Below are 23,908 nucleotides of genomic sequence, written 5' to 3' on the forward strand. Positions count from 1 at the left end.
TAAAGCCGGGTCATATAATTTGCGATGTCCAATCTCCATTGCTGCGCAACGGTTCCATTAACTTTGTTAATTCCGGAGCCTTGCTGAAACAACTACGCTTGGAGAAGTTACCAGCCGTTATCGGTGGTTAGCCCGCCCTACTTAGATCATCCCCCAATAAACCACCAGACACAATCTTACTTAATTCGTCCGAAATTTCATAATTGCGTCGACGATTCGATACAAGAAGAAAGGGAAAAATCTTGTTTCGAACAACCCTCGACGGAAAGCTCGCCTTCATACATTTCCATTTCTATAACGACCACGTAGTGTAGGAAATTGCATCTCGATACAATGCGTGTCAAGACCCGTTTCCTTCCTCCGAATAATTGAAGCCACTATGGCAAAGTTGGAATGGAAGGCAAGTCGCGGACCAAAAAACCCACCGGCGATGGAGGGACGGGGAGCAAAAAATAGTTTTTGTCGGCCGTAAATCAATGTTTGCAATATATTGCCCTGAATGTGGAGCGCGGTTGGATATTCCCATGGTAATGCTTCAACGTACTAGAAGCCCACTACGAAATTGCATTGCTGATGTAGAAATTCGTGAAAGGAGTATGCTGCAACCAGGTGACATGCTTTGTGTGCTATGATCAATGTCTATAGAACATTGCTAGATTTCCATACGAAACGAATACACAAACACGTATTTCTTCCAAAATCGAATTCACAATACATGCAAAGAATTGCAGCCCCTACTTTAAAACATAAGCGAATAAAAACTGATCACAGAATTCATTAATCAATTACAGCATGACTAACAAACCGTCGGCTGTGGTTGCTAGATTAAATAATAGAAACCGATATTCTGAGAGGATTTACAAAGGGATTTGAAACAGATAGTGTAAATTCCGGCTCCTCGCCCTTTTACAAATTTTCAACTTCATCAAAGTTTCAGTCGTCCTGATTAAATATTTGCAGCGCTGACTTTACGGTTTTAAAAATAATCCTTCGTAATGTAAACGTTAGATACATATCTGATTATTTCCTTCATATTTAATTTAACAGGAGCTCAATTCAGAAACAAGTCTCATAAAACATGCCTTTGTAAAATGGAAAAATAATTAAGTCATGGAGATGAAAATTTAAAAGTGCCAAAGTCTCATTAAAACAGAAAACAATTTAACTTATTTAACTTGTTAAATATTACCAATACTCGAGAGTTTCCAACGATAAACGCAATCGGATTTTGCAAAGAGAGAATACTATAAATAAGTCTTGAAATGAGTGGTTGATCCAATTCGGTTTTAAAGTTTCAAAACAAACTTCACAAATATACTCCAAACGAATAAAATAAAGTCCGCCCGTAATTGTCCAATAATTTGCTACATTTCCGGTATCGAAAAACTCCGAACCGAAATTTATTCGAAATATTCGTCCACCGAAACAATCCCGTTTCCATACATTTATATCCGGATTAAATCCTCCCCAATCCTCGATTATGCCCACTAAAAAAATCCGTTCACTTATCGTAAAATTTATCTCGTCCTGCAATGTCGTCGAACCCTTCGCTAAACACAATTCCGAAAGGAAGAAAATTTTCATCTTGAAGCCGACCGCCTCCGCGTATTTGAGGAATTGCCAGATTTGTGTTTCAGATATGTGGAAACGCATTTTTCCACTGTCCCATTCCGAACTTCAAGGACCCATAATTCACATCAACTTTCCGACATAAATCAAAACGTAATATCGTTCGATGAAAAATCTGTATTGTCTCGAAAGCCCGCATCAAACGGAACAATCATTTAAACAAAAGGGAATAGAGAAAGCGGAAAAAAAATTACGCCGACATCCATCCAACATAAACAATCCTGTCCACTCCAGAACCGCATTTTATTTACGGAATAGCCGAAATTTTAATCAAACCGTTTTAGATCAGAGGTTTTTTAAGAATGATAACGCCACGTTTCTGTTAAAATATTATTTTCTCCTACGCTAGGATTGCAGGAAAAGTTCGGAAATGTACAAGGTTAACAAGAATTGCAGTCGTATGGTTCATTAGGCAGTTCCGCATACATCACATTTCCAATTTTAAAATGCTGGCGTGATTGGAGGCCGTTAAAGTCGGGCTCGACATCGATATGAATATTGTGAGGATTCCAACACACTGTGGAAAGAGAGTTATAACAGAAAATAGTTTGAATCAGTGCCAGTGCAAAAATTAAGATGTGTAAAATCATTTTAACAAAAAATCTGTATTTGTTTTTGAGCTAAAAATAGTCCGAGAGCTGGTAAAAAAATGATTCCCTCGGGTGCAAGTAGCGTTCTTGTTTGCATGAAACTCAACCCCTTCGGACGATGCTAATCAGATTAACAATTAACATGAACGGCACAGAAGTCCGACCTTTAATATAATTTAACTAATTTTACAGAGAGCGAAAATTCTCGAATCATTGTAACGAATGTCCTTTCCGCCATCTTTAACCGGACTCAAGAGTCCAGTCGTGCTGAATAATTAACGCGAAGAGCTCATCCTCAGAAAGCCGCAGTGCTTATCACGACGACGTCACCGAAACCTCTAGTCTTAAACCACGTCACCGTCATCCAGGGACCCACCAGACAGATTGGTCTCCGGCAATTTTGACATTGTCGTTGGCAATTATCCGCACTTCGCCCCTTCACTTGTAAGAAGACCTTCGGAGATTTATCTCGTCTCTCAGGTCGGTCTACTCTGGCAGTTTGTTAAGATTAGTCATTCGCAGCTCGAGGGATTACATTTGGACAAATTATGCGAGTCAGTGATTAGTTTAATAAACATTAGTCGGGCGTTGCGCTTTTTGCTCTCCTCCCGGAGTCCTGGAGGACGACTCCAGGTTAAGCGCGAGCCCGGAACCCGACTATCATTCCCCCGGATGTTCATTTGTATCCATTACTCTTAGTCAGTGTATCCGAGTTGGCTCCAGCGACACTGCCATTATTAGATTTCGTATTATTTGTGTTTTAGTTAGAGCTATTTTACAGGCGACGCCGCCATATTTTCTTAATTAAAGTGGCACGCAGAAAGATACGTCTGCAGGAAAACGTCAGCTTCCAGAAGATCCTCAACGAATAAACGTTATTTCGTTTTAATTTCTTGCAAGTATTTGTCGCGGATATTAAAACAATCCGGGAGCGGCGACGCTTCCAATACCAGCACTTCTCTGTCCATTAAGACGAAGTGACGCTCTCCAGAACCACTTAAAATTATTACTATCAAAAAATGTATTTCGAAATGTTCTAATCTTTTATTAGGAAACGCTCCCAAAGCAAAACACCACCAAGTCATCTAAAAACATACACTTCTCACTTTGCAAATTTCCACTTACAATTATGAGCACACAACCCACATTAACCACCACGTGCGTCGATGCAGAAAGAATTCCACAAACGCCATCGAATTCTGTGGTCTGTCGAAAAGTCGGCGGTATGCACCATCTGATGCACTTTTTGAAATGTTCATTTCACGAAGTGCATCTGCATACCATTACCATAACGCAAAAGCGTTTATCATGCAAAAATACGATTGATCTGGGCAAAGCCTTTGTGGAATATACACCCTTCGATTCTTATTACATGCTCCGAATATCATCGTACCCAATATCGAAATTGAAATGTGCAAAGAGGACGGCCGCTATCGAATGTAAAGAGTGCGCGCCATCGCAAACAGGTGATAATTTACGTTGACGCAAAAGAGGCTTTTGTCGCCAGACCCTTCGGCAAAAAGGACGCCCCATAGAGCCATCGCGAAAAATTTACGCGTTTCTTAATTTGCGACCAACTGCAGGGTATCGTTACCAAAGCCGAACTCTCAAATAACCAGAAAATTTTAAATATTAAAACTGGATAAAGATCGATACCGATCCTAAAAACGCAAAGATTTAATTAATTCTAATATTAATGTGAGAAAAGTTCTGACCGCCCGAGGTTCACATCTTCACCGAACGCCATTTATTACTTCTTGTGTTGCTTATTACCGCAGAAATTTAGTGTCTGCCACAAATTTAACAAACAAAAACTAATTTATTTCACACCTCAGCTATAATTTCTGATGCTGCAACAAGATTTCTGACAACGAAGATAGAGTGGATAAGTGTAATCTGTAAAAATTGAAGCAACTACAATTCCTAGATTCTTTTAATTTTGAGTTGTAAGTGGTTTGGATTTATGTCTAACCCGGCGCCTCCACCATTTCCATCGCGTCTTTGGTGGGCAATAATTGTATGCAATGAACATAGTTCGACTTTTCCGACAAAAATCCCGTAATCGTCCATATTTTTGTCCTCAATTTTCCTGTGTTTTTCCAGTAAACAAAGCTCCAGATATTTTCACGAACCGGAGAAAGTCACTTAAGTCAATAACAACAACTAATCAACATCGTCAAACAGCGGAAGTTTTTGTAAAATGAACGTCGTCCTGAATCGCTGAAAAAGTTAATACGTTCCGGCAAGATATTGTTATCATTAAGTTAGCATTCGCATCGTCTAAATGCAGCTTTTTCCAGGTCGTTAAATTATTAAAACATCGTCCATAAGTCCCGCACTACATCCAGCAAAACAAATAGCCTCATAAAATGTCGCTATTTTTCTGCAGAACGGGTGATAATTCGAATGCACAACATTACTTCTGTTGAGGACTTATCCTCGTTGGCGCTTCCCGTGCCAAAATATTCAATATAGAGCATCAACAATTGCCATTTGAGACGCAATTTCGTCGAGGCTCTCAAAATAAGAAGTCCCTGAAGATCCTTTATTTAGGGAGCCAGTGTGTAAATAGTCGTGTGCAAGAAACGGCGCTGCCGACTTCTCGAGAATCTGACGACGATGATGTGCACGGAAACGGATGCGAGTGCCGACGGCGCCAATTTCCGGTGGAAGCAACACGTTCTCGCGCTCCACGACAAAAATTATTGTATATATAAGAAGAAAAGGAAAGATTGGATAGAAATCTTACCTTGGATTTCCACGGAGAGCGGCGTGGTGAAGAGCGTTGAATCCGTTATTGTTAGTCAAGGTGATGTCTGCATTATGATCCAGAAGTAAAGTCAACATGTCGTCTCTTTTCTTCGAAATCGCGTCGTGAAGAGGTGTGTCGCCTTCCAAATCCTGCAAATAAAAGTCAGAGGTTAATTGAAAGTAGTGGGCATATCGAGTAATGGAAAAATAAATCCGGAATGGGAAAGATCAAAACAAAACAAGCCTAAAGGGAGAAATTTAAATTACATCCGAAAAACAAAATATTAATTACACAAAAGAGCAACAACAATTTTGTGTTAGTGTGAGCTCTCAAAATAAACACCGAAAAATAGGATGCCAGGCGGAAAGCTATTCAATGTTTTGCACAAAGGAACGGACATCCACCTTATCAAGATACGCATAAATCATCCGAGATGAGTTGGAAAAATTTGCTTCCTCCTACCATCAAAAGTTAAACAATGGAAGAATTGCACGTCATACACAGCGAGCAATCCTCGAAGCAATTATTTTCTATTGGCTGTAAATCAACAATCGCTGCTTTTATGGCTTTGATAGACATGTCGGAAGACGGAGCATTCGCTGGGTTATTTACATAAAACAGACGGCGACACCGAGCTGTTTTCCGAGATTTTATCGCGAAAATTATGACAAATACACATAAAAGACTTTAATTCACCGAATATTGATTGAGCGCTTCTTGAGCCAACACATTGAGTGTGAAGAACCATTTAAATGAGCGAACAACGCGAAGTAGCTGGCACTATTTCCGAACAGCGCGAAAATCAATCTTTCCCTTGTCCTACTTGGTAACGTTAAAGAATCTCTAAAATGTAAGATTTGTTTCACTTTTTAAGCAAACAAAAACATTTCAACCTTAACAATCCAAAACAGAACAAAGAAGCGATTTGCAATACTTGATCATACAACACACTGAACAAACTTTAATTCCAACGACTTAAAATTTCGTTTTACTCAAATATTTACCCGCCCAATATTAAAAGGAGCTTCGTTTTCTGTCTAAGAGATCACAATGTTCGTTATTAACCCAACATGACCTCGAGTATTTTCTCGTAGATCTCTCATGGGGCTCTTACGATATATGTGCCTATCAGTTCGAATTTTCGTGGATGTAAAAAACGTTTCACTCTTAGTCATTTAACAAGATTGTTTCGCCACGTAGTGAACGCCGTGAAGAGAAGGTAGTATAAAGTGGCGTTTCTCATCGCGTTTTTCACTCTGCAATTTCAATGACTCAAGAAAATGAATAATTTACCTTCGTTACTGCGCATTAAACTAATAGGGAAGGTTATAATAGCAAAATTTTATAACGGAGCTTTATGCACAGCGTGTATCCCGGACGAGCTTCCGGGTCTTCTCCGATCAATGCAGCGCCACAACTTTTAACTTGAAAGTGTTCACGAAGAGCGAATCTTCTGGACAAAATCCAAAGTTGTAGCGACCATAAACACGAAGTTTTGTTCAAAATTGTGCATTGATACTTTCAGCGACGACGGACAGTGAACTATCAAAGTTCGCGCAATAAACTAGGTAGATATTGAAGAAAGCAAAATGTATGTAGAGATAGGGTGTCGTAAAGCAGCCAGCTACACGAAATTCAGGAAAGCGTGCAGCATTTTATGCGTTTTTTTAAACAGAAATCGGTATGAAATAAGGTGTCTAGGGGCCCACAACCGTTTTAGTTGGGCACATTAGGTGGGTCGGTAGTAATTTCCGTTTATCGCGTACTTGAGTTGATGTATGGCGTAAGTTGGGCAGCACAGAGCGTCGCCTTTATGATTGAAGAGGAGATAGCGGTGTGATCTGGGCCTAATTTGCATGATAAATGGAATAGGTGGTGAGGCGCGATCACGGCAGACCTCGATTACTTAAGGTCGCCTCGGTGAGCCTAAACAAATCAAGCAGAGAGCAAGTTAAAACGTATCATCAAGTATGATTTGTTGGCAGTTTCGTTGCGGAACGTCCTGATGGCCGATTTAATTCCACAAACTTATTTCGTCAGACAGAAGACTTGTGAGACTTGTACCAAACGCAACTTCACGGAAAATTAGATTTTAAGAGAGCAAAACAGCGACCGATAATTCAGAAACGTCGGGATCTAGCGTTATCTCTAACAAACACTTTGTAAAAGTATAGAATCTCTCCATAAATAATTCATCAAAAAAGTAACGTCGGACTTGGAAATACATCCACTTTTTGAATTGGCTTCGTTAAAAGCGGTTGTTTATCGAATTCCGCTCTCCTTGATATCCCCGAATTGAATCGGATCAGGACCGGCATTCATCAATGCATGTGTGTGCCGACTCTGTACCTTGATTGCTTTCAATTTTTCTTTTGTAAGCACGCCCTAAATAAATTCCTTTATCTTCGCGCGGTTAAAAGGAAAGCAGTCCGGGACTCGAAGGGGGGCGGCCTCCGGTGACAGAATGAAAAGTTGTGACAAAGAATCGAACTCGATGGGCGGAATCGAAATGAAGACATTTTGCCCGTTTCTGGCGTGTCTCGACATCATAAGCAGACCAATAAACCGACTGCCTGAGACTATCCTGGGGATCTTGCCATGCCCGACATTTCTATGCTAATCGTGTTGACGAACAATTTACAATTACAATCTTAAACAAAGAAACTCAGACACACATACATGTTTGGTGTATTTTACGCAACATCCCCGCTTATCAAGCTGTAACAAATTCGTTTTCTACTCTTTCATTAGCCCTTTCAGCATTCCAAGCACAATTTATTAATTCAAGTTTTTAAATTAAATCACGCCCGTTCCGACGGAATATATAAATTTGCCTCACGAGTTACAAGTGCAATAATTTTTGTTTTCGGAGAGGTCGGTCGCGTTATGCATATAATTCCAACTTTTGTTTAATTTGTTAATGAAATTTCACGAAAAAGGGTCACGTCCCCTGCTTGGTCCTTTCACAGTTTAATATCCCAAAAGTAAATTTATTAGATAGTTACACAAGCTAGTTATATTTGGTCAGGAATTAAAACTCCAACTGCGATTATTTGTTTCACTTTACCAAGACAAACACTTCTCCGGATTCCTGTAAATTTAAACTTCTTACAGTAAAGGGTTGCGCTTTTACTCCGAAACCGTTTCAGTCAAGTCGAATTAGAAGTAAGTTGAACTCTCCAGTTATCAACTTCAACTTTAGGATGCTGAATGTCCCGGGAGACCACCCCACTAAGTTAAGACTTCGTCACGTTATTCGAAACATGAACAAATACGACTCCAGGGTCAGAAACTCGTAATTATTCCACCAGGATCACGCTCCTTACATCAAATCTGTCAAAGCGCCACTTGAAATACTTTCCACAGATAAGTTAAACTTTTTTGTAAACGGTCGGTCATTACAACAAAAAACAAACTCAAGAGAAAACATGTTAAAGAAAAACATTCATCTCGGAATTAGTTCATATCGAGTCGAGTGTTTCCCTCGTGCCAATTATGAAAATTGGGCACTCAACCTGGCGTGGTCGTAACTCTCTACGTCCATATCCCGGAATAACCCGCTTACAAAAAGGAAATAACATTCATTTACAGCAAATATATATCCAACTCAATTACAGCGCATAAACTATAAAGTACAACATAAACATTACAAAATGAAAGACGCAAGCGTTTGTGTTAATTGGCTGAAAAGGGAATTATCTGAAACAGCAAAACCGCTGCGCAAAAAACGGATAACGGAAACATCTCTCAATTACGAAATGTACAACAATTTCAATTGGCTTGAATGAAACGCCGTCACAAAGACCGGAGTGCGTTAATCAAAAACCACAACTTCAAAAAAGCCACATTCACATTATAAAAGCAGCACTTCGCTAATTACTGTTTACGGTACACAAATTTATCAAAAATGTCGCACCTTTAAGGGGTCATTTTGTTGTAAAGCGCCATTTTGAATATTCAAATATCCGCCCGTCTTGATTATCTTTTGACTTTTCTCGCGCTTAAGTGAGTGTTCTGCAGCGAAGCAATTCTCTCACAGTCATTAGCGCCTTATTTAATCAAAAAGACAGTTAGGGAAAATTAATGAGGCGACCTCTGTCAAACGTAATTAAAACATCTACTTTTCCCTCGGAAACGACTGACAAAAGGAGCTCAAGACGGCGATGTATGCGCTCATCTTCCGGCTCTTAAGACGAAGGGGAGGATTTCTTATCATGAAGGAACATACACGCCCCACCACTCTTCTTATAAATAATAATTGCCGAGATGTGGCGTCGTCTGCGTCAAGCAAGAAGAAAAAAACAATTTAATCATGCAGCGAAAGAGTGGAACGATGCAATCTTCCATTATCCGTAGAATGGCTGGTTGGGACGGACGACCCGACAAAAAGAGAATGCCTCGTTTGGCCATCGGCGTTGAATTGCCAGTTACTGAAAGCCCACGGCATGAGTTTTAAATAGAATAGAACAATAACGGGACGCCTTTCAGCATCCCGCCATAAAGCCGACATGAATTCCGTGCAAAGTAACAGTTACGGCCACCTATATCAATTTCTGCGAAATGTGCCCGGTGTACGGATACAATTCCCTTTTGTAACGAGATAGCGCGAGGATATGCCCGTATGATAACGACCATGATGTATAGCCGATTTCGCTCACTGATTCTATCATTAAACCAAATTACACCGCCAAAACAACGGGAGATCATTTTTAATTTCCTACTATACCACCTAAGCTTCTTTAAACAACTCGTAAATTTGACATATCCTCAGATAATAAGCTGAACAAAAACGCAATTCCAGTTCGTCCAGATAACCAACGCTTCTCTTTTCAAATTCCTTTAATGTTTAATTGCCTTTCAAAATGTCACATTATACAGCGCATTTCGGAACACATTGAACGCGACCCAATTTTTAAATCCTATAATTTGCAGATAAAAGCTTGATAAAAACGCACCCCTTTGGAGCATTTAATAGATCTCATGAAAATACGGCTAATCTGTGAAATTGGGAGTCTCAGACAAAAGTTGAAAATAAAAGTTGACTAAACTTTGATTTTCGACAACTTTTGTTCTTTCCCTAATGTTTATTAAATGTCTACAGACTGTCCCAGAACTCAAGAAGAACCAGTTCCACAAATTCGGTCTTGCATTGTGAGAGTGACGCTGCGAAAAAAAAAAATTAAATTCGTTTTAACTTAAAGGAGTGCAGTTTGAAGTTCACCAATTACAACAAACGCCACAACCAGTTACACCAGTTACAAACGTTTCTTCTTGAAATAAAACTATGTTGCTAAGTAACTAACAATGTATCTTTAAAAATTAATGAATAAAAACTTTGTGTTTGGTCAACTTTAAATTGCTCTAATTTAAAATCTAATGGATTTAAATTTTTTTTCGACGATTTACTATTAAAATGCATATCCGTCGCGAATTCTGAGACACCTGGATACACGCTCATTTGTGTCCACCCTAAAAATCGTCTTTAATTTTAAAGATAAAATTTTGAAAATTTGGATATGCTCATTGTTAACAAAGCTCTAGAAGCTGACGCAAAAATTTGGTTTTTATCACCGATAATTTTTTTTTTTTCAATATAAATACATATGTTAAAAATATCTCAGTTGTCATTTTAAATTTTATGCAAATTGTATTCAAAATTTGAGGAAGTAATACTGCTTCATCAAGTTAGTTTTCAATTTCATTACGTCAAAATTAGGAACTACGTTTACAGCCAATTTGTTATATATCCATTTGTTCGCTTTAGATTGTAACAAAAGTCGTACTTGGTGAAATTGTCGTTTTGTCGATGTTAATTAACGATTTCTGGTGTCCAAAAAGTGCAACATCCCCGAGTTATTCAAAATTGTCCTTCATATGAGGGAATGAAGTGACTTGTGAAAATTTGGTGTAAACGTAGTTTGCCACTGCGGCGTCAGAATTTTGAAAACCAACTTGATAAAACAGCGTTTTTTTTCGCAAATTTCAAACACATTAGATTTAAAATAAAAACTCAAATATATTTGTACCACAGTTATGTTGAAAAAAAATTGAATTCGTAACAATTTTCGCAAAAACTCAAAAATCGCTAAAAATTATACTTCTTAAGCGTCGCTACGCCAAACGAACCGTGACAAAAAAACAAATTTGTTTAGAATATTGTCAACTATGAGCGTATGTAAATTCTCAAAATTTAATCTTTAAAATTAAAGACAATTTTGAGAGTAAACACAAGTGTTGCCGAACCCTGTTTATTAAAATTACATATGAAAGTTATAAAATAACAGAAGCCATATAAACAATGTTGGCGATAACTCTAACAAAGTAAAGTAATTTTGTGGCTATTGTAAGTTTGTTTCCAAGAAAGTTAACTTCTTTACGTCCGAATAAAACGGTCCTCTATTTTATAAATTTACAATCAGGAATACTTCTCGTCCGGTGATTTTGCTGACAGTCAGCTATTTCATGAAGAAACCGCTCAATAGAAGCACATGTATTCTAGATGGAGCTGTCGAGAATGCATCCTTTCCTTTAATGCCGATTTATAGAATGACACCTATTTCTCGCAAGCGCAACCACAAATGTCAAATAATTTAGATCAAAATAAAATACAACAGTTTTCTGTCTTCTAACACAATTAATCGTGTAAAATGAACGCATGATACAAAATGTTGGTACAAAAGATCATGGTCTGTCAAAACTTTTGGTGTGCAGTGTACTGCACTAATAACATACATTCGGAACACGTTCAATCCAACGATTTATTAGTATCTGCGGTTCTCCGAAGTTTCAGATTATGGAAACGGCACGCTGGGGTGCCGTTTGATTTCCTTTTTTTCTTTAGTGAAATTTAATTGCACGCCATAACGGGATAAAACAAAAAATCCGGCTGCTTTGTACTGCGGAAACATTTTAAATCGTGCCAGGACGGAGACGGCAAAAAATGATTCTCTGATAAAAGGAGGAATTTTAAATTGTTCTCAATTGCCGCCTCTGTTATTTATTATAGTTATAAACTTCTTAATTAAGTGAATTCCTAATCTTATGGATTAAGAAGGCATTTAAACTTTACAAAATATTCCGCTGAAGAATTAGACTAGTTAATTCTTCTTAGTCTGACTGTGACAAAGCATATTCCAAGAAATGAATAGAGAAGCTTTGGTGTCAGTCAGCGTGGCGCTTGACCTCGAATTTAACCCTCCCGAAACTCATGCACTGTGATCAAATAATTTGAGCAGTGTGACATAAATTCAATACAAATTTCCGTGTGTTTCGAACAGTAACCGGCCATCGTTAATCCACCCTAACGGCAACAAATCCGCCCCGAAATTGACTAGAACGAACGCATAACACCACCACGCAAACCATGTTTATAAAAAAGCAATTTGGTGACCCTTCCCTTCCGATGTTTTATCCGAATATCAAAAGCACACCAAAAGTCAAAAGATCTGATTTATGAATGCAACGTATGTCTTCGTGGGATTCACGTGACGTGCTTGAACCCTTTCAAAAACGGGTCTCCGTGTCGTAGTAAAGTTGATTCGCGGCTAAGGTATCCTGGCCGAAAGTTAGCTCCCAAAGTACAAACTACATCAGTTCAGCTGGTGGCTGTGTAAATTCATTCTTGTAGGGTCCCGTCGGCAAACTTTCCGAAAACTTGGTCCATTGAATTGCGCTGCAGCGGATAGGAAAGTTCAAAATGACAATTACCGAGGGCCCGCATCAACGTGATGCCTTGCAGACTTTCCTCTCACCGTATTTTTTTTACCCTCATTCCTTCGCTCTACGCGATTAATTCGCCCGTCGAACAACAAAATGAAACGTAATCTGTGTAATTGCATATTAGCAAAATCGATTTTTTCGTCATGTAGAAGCGTTCTCTAATAGATTGTGACAGGGCCGGTGGAGGGATCCGCCTCGGCCCTGTTCCAGTCGATCACAAGCCTAATTGGGCACGGATTACGTGCTGCCAATTATTGTTTTCGGCTTGTTTGTTATCTGATTTGCTGTGCGGTCTTTCAGCGCCATTTCGCCCTTACGAGATTACCTTTACCATTGTTTCGCATTTATTCGCTACACATAAAGTTTCATGGAACGCAATTGTTCCGTGCTTAAACCGGAAAACTCATAATTTGGTCAAAGATAAGAGCCGGGGGTCTTGACGATCTCCAATTAAACTTGCCAGGGAAACCCCCAAGCAAGGTTATACGAGTAACTCATTGCGAAGGCGCTCTGTCTGCCTTGTCCGATTCTCGCTAATTAAAATAGATTGAAATTAAACGGCGGCTCGATGAGGTTATCATCCAGACATAAAATATCCCGATATCTCGCTCCGGGTCTTTTCTTTTATTGCCATAATATTTCCCTTAAAGCGCCATTGCAGTTACATTCTTATGACATATCGTTAAGTGAGTTTATAAAATCAGTAAAACAGCAATTAAACTGATAGCGTTTTTGCCATTATGAGTACTTTTTACGGCACCTAAGAGTCTCGTTTGTTATTTTTATTTGCGGGCCAACTCGCGCCAAAGGGAATCTTGTCTCCCTAAATTTCCCACTTGACGGAACTTGATCCTCAACTTGTGATAGTCTTGTGTGCGTGTACACATTATCTGGAGCGTTTAGTTAATAGCTGTAGGTATAAATGGGACGAACCACTATTCCACCCGTTTTGAAAAGGATCAGGAACTTCTACTACACTTTGTCGGAAAATTATATCGTGTTTTGTGTATGTTGGCAACTTGCAAAATTGTCTTCTGTGAATAGGGGCGCGCTCCAGGCTATTCTTCGTTAGATACCACTCCAACCTACACCCCTCGTGCCAATTGTCATTCAGAGCTTCTTAATTGCCCCACTCACTTCGTTTATGTATCGTTATCTCGGCGTCGTTATGCCAACAACTGGAGCTATCAAAAGTATCTCGCCACTAACAGAATGATTTTCAACCATTTTTGTTCTCTAATCTCCGCTCAATTAAAAAAATTATAGGCTCAAACTAGACATTATAATAAACTATTCTAGAAAGTTTCTGCACCACATCCGGAAAATCGCCCCCTTAATAAATCCAACAATGAACTTGGGCTTAGTGACCTGGAAAATTACACGCTCCAAGTGTGTTTGGTTCGATTATTTCGCAATTGGCGAAATTAATTGAAATTTCAGATTTATCACTCCATTTAAAAACCGTCGCCTTAAATTCCTCTGATTTTTTTAAACACAATTAAATCACACATTCAACGATGAGTTTTAAGGTTGAGATTGAATGCTGCACCTAATTAAAGATTAACCCATCCATTAAAGTCGAGCGAGCTTTCATTAATAATTTGCTCTGAGCCAAACACGTGCATCTAAACAAAGAATTTGTAGAGATGCACACAACAAAGTTGAATTTCCACTGAGAAATACCGGGAATACATGAAATTAATTTGAATATTATTCTTGAATGAATATAAAATAAATGTGAGAGGAGCGAAAAGGAAAACATTTCCTTGTGTGGAACCAAATCCCGTCTGTACGTGCACATGAAACAGAATTCCACCTTATGTGAAATTGGCTGGAAATTTATAAGCCGCTTTCTGAATCAATACGCTCTGAATTAAATACGGCAGCGACCAAAGTCCGCCTCTTTAGCAGCATTAGGGGTTGTTCATACCCTTCAACAATAAGACACTCTGGGACAAGCGTTTCATTTTAAATTAAATTAACGTCTCATATACAACTTGCAAGAGAGATTGTGTTTTGCTTCTCTTTTAGAAAAGCCTATTTTGGAGCCGAGGGTTAGTTTTTCCACAATAATGAAATAATTTTAGTCGCTTTAAGTTTCAAAAGAAAATTATTTCGTTCTAAATTATTTAGGTCAACCACATTCTTGCTAGAATATCTTCAAAATTGTTAGCGCTAGACTAATCCGAACAAAAAACCCTCTTGTATCATTTGGTTCGTTACAATCTTCAACCCCATTCTGGAAAAGAACCGAGTTTCAGTTAGGACCGTAACATTTTCTCTTAATGCGGTTTACGTTGTCTGGCCACTATAAAACTGTCCCGTTGATAGTATCCCCTTTTATTAACAACACCCTAAATGGATTTATTTTAATCTCAGAGTAAAACTCCAGTCACAATGAATCTCCACTTTTCCAGACAACGAGTGTCGACAAAAATTCTATAGAAAATTATCGTCGAGTTGAAATCAGCATTCCTCAGGTGCTTGGGATTAAATTGTTGTCGCCCCTGAACACAAAACCATTACCAGGTGGAAACTTTCATTACAACACGAACTATGAGCATGCCTCAACTATCGAAGCATGTATAAAGCAAGAATTTCCAATTGTAGAGACAGAAGCACATAGGATTGATTGAAAGAGAGACTTCTCAAGCCGCAAAAATGCTACTAAACAAGTTTCCAGGCATTTGTCATTGGTAATTCGTTTAAATCTGCCATGCTAATTCTATCACGCCCGCTTTGAGATAATACTTGCCGTAATTTAACTGGAAACTTAGGAGCTAACTGCAGTTAGAGACCGTATCCGAAATTACTTTTACAAGTGGAAACATGAATGATACAGTAAGTATAGCAGTTTAAAGTTATGACGTCATTAATTTATGGATTAAGTTAATAACACGTGGAAGCGAAGATAGTAGGTAAACTATGAAGAAAGTTAGTCAGCGAGTAAGTCTGAAAACAATTCATTAGTGGGATAATTTGCTCAGGCTATAATAGGGGAGATAACTATAGGCCAGTAGCGTAACACATCAAAGGATTATAACTTTACCAACAGCTGTATGCAAAGGACCAGTCGCTAGTTTTATTAACAAGTTCAACTCCGGTGTTCTCAACACCCAACAAACTCAATTTCTACTCAAAATTTTATCTCTTGCGATCCTTTCCGATTTTGTTAGTCTCATCAAAATCCAGGTGTGAAAATTGCGCCGAAGCCCCACATAAACCGATAGATGCCGACGGGGCACCTCATGGGTCGTAATAAATTGCCGAAAGTAAAAACAGAGACCGGTTGAGTGCGGCACACATAAACTGCAAAGTGACGGAGAGGTGTCATCGCGGCCGGCGTCATAACGCGTCTCAAGAGCATCATAAAGCTACTCCGTGCCCTGCGGACGCTCATCAAGAGCCTCGACCGAACTAAGTCGTCGGTACTTCCCCGCACCACCTCACATTACGACTCTTACCATCCGAGCTGAGAATACAACACGTCTTATGTCGTGATGGGTTTCCCTGTATAAATTGCGAGAAATTAGACCCGAGGAAAGGGCTCAACCGCACATGAAGAGCGTGTCAGAACAACAAACGTATGATATTGGCCACAACATTGTTCAGACGCTATAAATATAAACTTTGTGTTCTTCTAAGTGTACCATTTCAGGTTTTACTGAGTTTCCCGCAATTTTCCACACACCTGAATAAAAGTAGAAAATCAATGAAAAAGTCTCCAAAACAGCGTGAATAATCAAAACTAATTCCTCAATTAAGGACACCCCAAAAATTTCCATGGCAATCCTTTCGGTGACCTCGGCCGCCACCAAGCCAGCATACACGCCGCCAAATTTATGTCGCCGGCGCAGCTGAAACGATCCGAATTAATGTTGTTTTTCGGAGATATATTTTTATTTTTCGGAGCTTGATATCTTCCTCCGTCGGTCTAATTTATTTAGCTGAAAAAATCGTAACTTTTTACAGCCTCCCGGAAGCATTACAGCTACATTTTCACGCGCTTTTACGCATTTTTTACCTCTTCAACGACAAATCAAAACCCGAGTTGAAATTTTAAAATAAATTTCGACAAATTAAATGTCTTGTCCGGTTGAAATTGTAAAAACAGTGGATTTGGAGAGTATGTGTTGGAGCTTATTTGAGGATTACAACAATTGTGGTAATGCTCGTTTTACGTTTTACATTTGTTATTAATACGTGTGCCAGGCTTAATTCGTTAATTTTTGTGTTGAAATTTTATCGAGGTTGGGTTACAATATTAGCTACGTAATTATTAAATGGACTACTTTATTTTAATTACAAATATAAATCGCTGACGAAGTTCGTATGCTAATATGACCATGTTTAACATTAAAATTTTAATGAAAGGTTTCTAACCAATGTAGTCGTGCTTGGTATAATCATATAACTTTCACAAATTAAACGGAGCGTCAAAAAGATTAAGTTTTAAATTATTGCCTTTGTTTGTGTATTTTTAGACTTACGAACTTAATTATGAAGTGTTTGGTTCAGTGAGTTAATACATCGGATCATACGAAGGTCCAAGAAGATTAGTCCTCATAAATATTTACTAGCGATAACCAAAATATAATTCAAGCGAAAATTATGTGTTTACTAAATATCACTCGTTCAATTAAAAATAGCACGTAGCGAAGCCTTGAAAAAATTGATTTAAAATTAAAGAATTACACAGCTCAACAAAACTTTTTTTCGTTGTCCTGAATATCTTTGTGAATTTCGATGTTTTCAAAACCATAGTTTTCGAATATATTCTTGAAAGTACTGAATTCGCGCTGGTTTTTATGATTTTGACGTATTTTATATTTTTAATAATTTAGACTTTGAGTCGGCTCTTCAAAACACGAATTATAATAAAGTGTTTTTTATCATGTTAAAATTCGCTTTGTGCACGCCACGTGACCAACAAAAGTTGGAATGCTGCCAGATTTTCAGTAAATATGGGCATAAAATTACACGTTCTCTAGTCATCTAGATATATTTCCTAAGAATCTAGGAAATTATAGTGAAGAACAGAGAAAGAGTTTCCACCACTCTAAAAGTGAGGAAAGAATGCTATCAGGGTAGATGGAATCGTCACTTGATGGCAGATTACTGCTGATTTTTAAAAAGAAATTGTTCCCAAAAAAATATAAAAGACGAGCTTATAAAATGCGTTTTATTAAAGTTTAACATAAGTTTTATATTTTTTTTCTTTTTCAACTTCTATGTACATTAATTAACCACTCAAACGAAACAATTTGTAATAAGTTCTAAAAAAAAAGATATTTAAGAATATACTTGTTTCTTTCTCAATTTTACCGATTTTTAGTAAAATATGTATATAAAAAAATCAGAGTCAATCTTCCAAAACCATCCATAGTTTCGTGAATTGTTGACATAGAAGTGTTCGAAACCACGCTTACATCAAGAGCAACAAAATCATTGTTGACCATTGTTATAATTTTACTATACGAATATAAGAAAGTTCTCTAGTTTAAGATTGTAGTCACTCTCTGTCAAGAGCTAGCAGTGGCTGAAACCTCGCAAGTAAACCCCTCCTCAATAAACTTGTCCGACATTTTTCTTTCCATTATTTTTGACTCTGACATGTTTCCTTAATGTAAGTTATTCCGCAACACATCTTGGGTGTTAAACTCCATTTCAGGCGTCTCCTGCAGATGGCGCACGTCCTGACTTGTTTCAGTAGTGCCCTTTTTATTGCACTTATAACATACGCTTGAATAAAAATGATTTGACAACTGTGTCGTGAAAATCACGTCTTGGTAGAGCAGCCGCCCCCAAAATATTCACGTCATTCGCGCAGCATTTGTTTAAAGGTAACAAACGAGTGAATGTTGTGCACGTCCGTAGAGGTCTCGCTTCACAGGGGGCTCACAAAAGTGGAACCAATGTCATGAATCAGAGAGTCGTCGGTGCGTTGTGGTGCAACCGTCATCCACCCCTTGTTTGTGAATACCGCCCACATTAAAAATCGCAACAATAAAACAAAGAATTAAAGTCGATGGATGAGGCGAAGACGTGTCTAGACATGCACATGCGATGTTTTAAAAATTCAGGTGATTTTCTCCAAGCCCGGAATTATTAAACCGGAGCTGTGACACCGCCGTAAGCTTTGAATTATTGCAGGGCTGTGATTGTGTTCCGTTTGTTCGCTGGTGGCCAACTCCGACCTCGTTGCGTAGTCTCGTGATTTATGCCGCGATTTAAGTTTGTTTGTGTACTTTTTAATCCATATAAGAAGCTATACGTTACTGTCAAAAATGTACTCGCTCCGTGCTAGTAACTTGAGTAAATATCAACAACAGCCATAAATTCAACGCCGCAGGGTAATTCCCCCTCACCGCCCCTTCGACTTGTATAATTACTCGCGCTACAACAAACACAAAAAGCCACCGGCCTCACCAAGGAAACGACCCCTTCGTAGGCCCGCAATTAGCAATAGCAATTTTATCTGAATTACACAAACAATGAATAAACATATCCTCCATCCACTGGAAAATCGACCACTCTCCTCTCCAATTTTCCGGTTTGTTGACGTTCACCTGGAAGTCCTCGGTCACGATCACGACATCCCCAAATTCCTACTTCGAATCATCCACATGATTACTCTCCAATTCCTAAATAGTCACTCAAATCCAACTTTGCCAACTTATCAACACAAAGAAGATTGATTGCATGTTCGATGCGCAATTTTAAATATTTTTCTTACTTATGCCGTGTAGCGCATAATAGATTGCACCACTTCCATTTTCTTCGACTGCACAATTCTCCAAACTACCGAATCACCGTATTGTTCTTTTAACGAACTAGAAAATGACGTTCATTTTCGATAAAATGCTCTCGACTGTTTAAATTGCAAATGAGACATGCCTCTGATGAGATCGCAAATGGAAATATGCGGGCTTATATACAGATTCCAATCATCAAACGGACGAAATTCGAAAATATCACACGCTGCCACAATTTGCAAACACGCGTTCGAACGACGGATCCAACCAGAAAACAAAATTAATTGCGAAGAGACTTCGTCTTCTATGTCGGCCATTAGTACAGAACGAATGTTTGATTTGCGGATTGGATTACATCATAAAATGAGAAGTGTTCAGGCTGGCGTCTCAACGTTTCAATCGCATAAATAATGCAGTGAAAGCAAGTATCAAATCTGCAAGCACCTCTTTTCCAGGAGTAAAACAAATCAGTTTCCTATTAACTCCTTAACTCCTTTCTATACGAAAGAATCTTCTATTTTCTTCGTCAATTTGCATAAACAATTACACTAGGTAACAACAAAAATAATTATGTTATTTTTTTCATATTTATCGTTAGAGACTGACAAACTTTTTGACACGTTTGTTTTTTGACATTGGTTTTATTGAAATGTTATATTAGTAGGGAAAAATATTTTCAAAAACTTCTGTTTTCGCTGTTTTCCTCACTGCGAATTAAAAAGTGACCACAAGATCACAATGTAAATTATTTGTCCATCTATTTATCTACATAGGGGGGTGTTATATAACAATTAAATAAGTGAAAGTCCAAATAATTTTTGCGACGAAATTTTAGGAAGCGTATAAAGTCTATTTCGGCAATAAAATCTCCAAATTGACTATGTCAAGGGTTCAATTTTTTTTGTGACATTTACAAATCCCAGTATCTGAAAAACTTCAAGATCATTTCAGTAATTGCTATTTTGGTTTGCTGTTATATGACATTTGCTAACAAAAATTGTATTTTGAATTTTTAACGTAAAAGTGCATTTTATTTCAATAATTTATTGTATTTTTAACGCTTTTGTTTTATTTTATAAATATAATTGTTAATTTTCCAAAGCGAAAAACAAATAAATTTATATTTTTTCTTAGAGGCAACTCACACAAATGATATTTATATTCTTTAAAATAAAGCTAAATTGTAACTACGTATATTAACAAAAAATACAGATAAATATGACTTTTCTAAAATTTTGTTACACAGTGATATCTAATGCGAATGTCCTACTTTGAAGAGCTGTGAGCCTGTGAAAGCGACGTTATCGTGTAAAACTACAAAGAACAAGAACAGCTTCCTGTTGTATGATCCTTTTTTGATTCCTGCAAGCACAGCTGTATCAAATCAACCAAATGGATTAAAGTCAAAAATTAAAAATGTGCTTCTTTAAGTTCGTCTGTGCTGAGAAGCCCCTTTTCTTCAAGTATCGCCCCATCCTTCTCCCTGGTTCGCCAACATTCCGTGCCATCAACCGTCACTGCTTTCAATTAATCCGGTTCGATTGTGCCCCATCCGATCGGCATACAAGTTAAGCTGCTGCACAACTAGCGCCACCAACAGCGAACGCAAATCGCATTTAATCCATCGAGCTCAACTCCAACTCACTTAAAATATCTGTAGCTGAGCGTGATCGCGGTTGTGTTGAGGTTAGTGTCGCTCTCGTTCCCCACTTTGCGACTCTGGATTTGGGTAAACCCCCGATCTCCGATAACTAGTCTTCGTACATAACATATTTAGATTTTGCAGTCGCATCTCTCGGTAAATTTAACGATATCGCACACTATTATCCGGACGACAAAATCTCCAATTACTGACCAATTTTAGTAATCTCTCCAGGCCGAAAGCAGAGTACTGCAACGGCTGTTGTAATTCAGCAACAATTTAAGTTGGAATTGGTAGCAAAATCGGGTGCTGTGAGAGGGCCTGAAGGGGTCCAATCGCGTTGTCATTTCATATAGATTACGCCGATTTCTTCTATTTATGTCTCCATCGGTGATTTGTTGCGTCGAAAAATGAAATAGAATAGTCGCTTCGACATTTTTCTTCTCAAACAAACAACACATTCGTCATTGGTGTCTCTATTACCGAGTTAACCGATTTGAGTGACCGCTCGCGATGTTTTCTTATTGAATCCGAGAAAAAACACCCATCAGCGTCCCCAAACTTCGCTTCGGTGGAAACTCGATGTTTAAAAGTTCAAAGGACATCCAGATTATAAAAAGAAGCTGTTTAGCGGAATCAAAAGTCTATAAAAAGCTCCATGTTTCTTTGAAAAATTATTATTATGTGCGAGCGAAAAGGAAAAGACGTGTTTCGGGTTTTATGTTCGTTTTTCGAGCGGATTTGAGGCCAGATTAGTGGCGTGTGTGTATACCTTCGTGTTTTCGACGTCCCCTTTTATGTTGTTTTGCTGATAATATGTAATCGTCTTGAAGTTGGTCCTTGTCAATTAAAAAAGTTTTCAGCTTGGACGAGAACCTATGAGCATCTGGCGCCAGCCAGCCGTTATCGCAGTTCGTCTAGAACGTTATCATAATATCGACACTACAGACTAACCAAATAAGCAAATATCATATCTCAGAAGAATCTGGAAACGTCTTCCAGTCATTCATCATATCGGGCATGTACAAGACACGTTAACAAAAGCACTTTGAAATGAACTTCATTGTATGGAGCGCCGATATACTGCCCAACTGCCTTCATTATACGGGAAATTTTCCATTTCTTTATGTAACTAATCATGTAATGGCATTCCTTGCATACCGAGAAGTTATTCTATTGATATGCATTCATGAATACAGACCACAAAAACAGAATTTTGATGTATGTAGCGATACGTGCGAGGATTCGTATCCGCTGTGATGAATTCCCGAAACTTGTTTTTCTAAATCCTTCGCCAAAGTGTTCCTCATGTTAATTAATCCATGAAGAGACAAATTGCATGTCCAGCTTGCGTTTGATTGATGGAAAGGAACAAAAAACCAGATTTGTAAATATGGTGGATGCGCCGGGTGATAAAATCAAAATTATTTTTTTTTATTTTTTGGACTTAGCGCCATCTCCAGGCGTGTGGTTGGTGCAAAAATCTTCTATCCAACTCCTCCCTAGTTTTTTCTTAAGTCGTTCGTCGATACCTCCTCCTTCAAAAACTTTGTGCTTTTCGTAGTTGGTCGCAGCCGCCGGCCATAAATCTCCCCCGCAGAAATTTCATAATTCGGCGTAAATTACCATCTGAACAAGTCGTGGCGTTCGTTATTTTCAATACGACTTATCGATTCGGTAGAAGGAACGTCGGTTTCCATGCCAGAAGAACGTATGTTTTATGTTATCTGTGATCTTTTTACTGCACAATTATTTAGCTGAGTCGCGTTTCTTACTTGAAGGGATAATGTATCTTATCATTCGGGCGCGCTCTCGTCCGAAATTACTCATTCGAAATGAGGGAAATTCCAGAGTGAAGCGCACAGTTGCACAGCAGAACATCGAAACTCAATTACTCTTTAGTTCGAATCTTCGCTCCGATTTTAATTTAAACCTCCGCAATCTTAGATTCCGTCCTCCACCTATCCCTTTATGGCGCCCACATGATACTGTTCGATGCCCCCGAGGCTGTGCTATCCTCTCTCTGCGACACGTTTTACGATAATCCTTCTTGAGGGTCGATCCGGGCATTTTAGAGCCCAGAAATTATTTAAAAGGTGCGATTATCGACTCTATGACCTCGAGGTTGCCAGTTAAAATCGCAGCATAAATTGTTTGTTTATCGTTTGACAATATCGCTTTACGAGCGATCGCTATTTCACGTTTTATTATCATTTCTCTATAAATTGCAGTTGTTATGACTTGTTTGAGACAGTAGACGTCGAAATTCTACTTTCTTGTAGTTTCCTTTTTAATCCGGCTCATGAAATGGATAATTCGCGAATTGTATTCGAGCGCGCCGGCGAAAAAAATTAATCTCCGAGAATATTTTTCATCTTTCCGAAGTTGTCGTAAAGTTAGATTAGCTTATCGAGCTCGGGAAAATCAAGCGTTTTATGGGCTCAGTATGAAATGGGACCTGCGTAACCATCCCCACACCAGCAAATTTTAAATCCCAAATTGAATCAGGGTCTCAGCGTCAACACTGTGCTTTGCCGTGTTCGAACTGTGTTTACCCATGATCTGTGTAAGCAATTGGTAGCGTTTATTCCTCGCTTCATCCTTCTAAAACCACTCCCCACTAATGCTCGAAGGAAACGCTTGACCCTTTCGAGATAGGGCATGTAGCGGTTCCGACCCTTCCAGACTTCTTGAATGCAAAACCTTGAAAAATCTAAAACGACAATCGCTTTACGATATATTATTCTGTTTGGAAACGCAGCGTGGATTTCGCCCTTCACTGAATGTCTCTTCCTTTTCCCATTCCTAGTAATAATAGTAG

General features: G+C 38.5%; 1 protein-coding gene across 1 annotated transcript in view; it reads right to left on the minus strand.

Annotated features, from left to right (window-relative positions):
• The window catches only part of mib1 (E3 ubiquitin-protein ligase mind bomb 1), a 181,315-nt gene that overhangs the window by 133,546 nt on the left and 23,861 nt on the right, over positions 1–23,908 (minus strand). The window contains exon 4 of the mRNA XM_088037413.1: positions 4,969–5,120. Coding sequence (XP_087893539.1) covers positions 4,969–5,120 — 152 coding nt within the window. The remainder of the gene's footprint in view (positions 1–4,968; positions 5,121–23,908) is intronic.

The sequence above is a fragment of the Gnatocerus cornutus genome, chromosome 5 (genome assembly GCF_029298725.1).
Source record: "Gnatocerus cornutus isolate USDA-ARS CGAHR chromosome 5, icGnaCorn1.1, whole genome shotgun sequence".
Classification (NCBI taxonomy): domain Eukaryota; kingdom Metazoa; phylum Arthropoda; class Insecta; order Coleoptera; family Tenebrionidae; genus Gnatocerus; species Gnatocerus cornutus.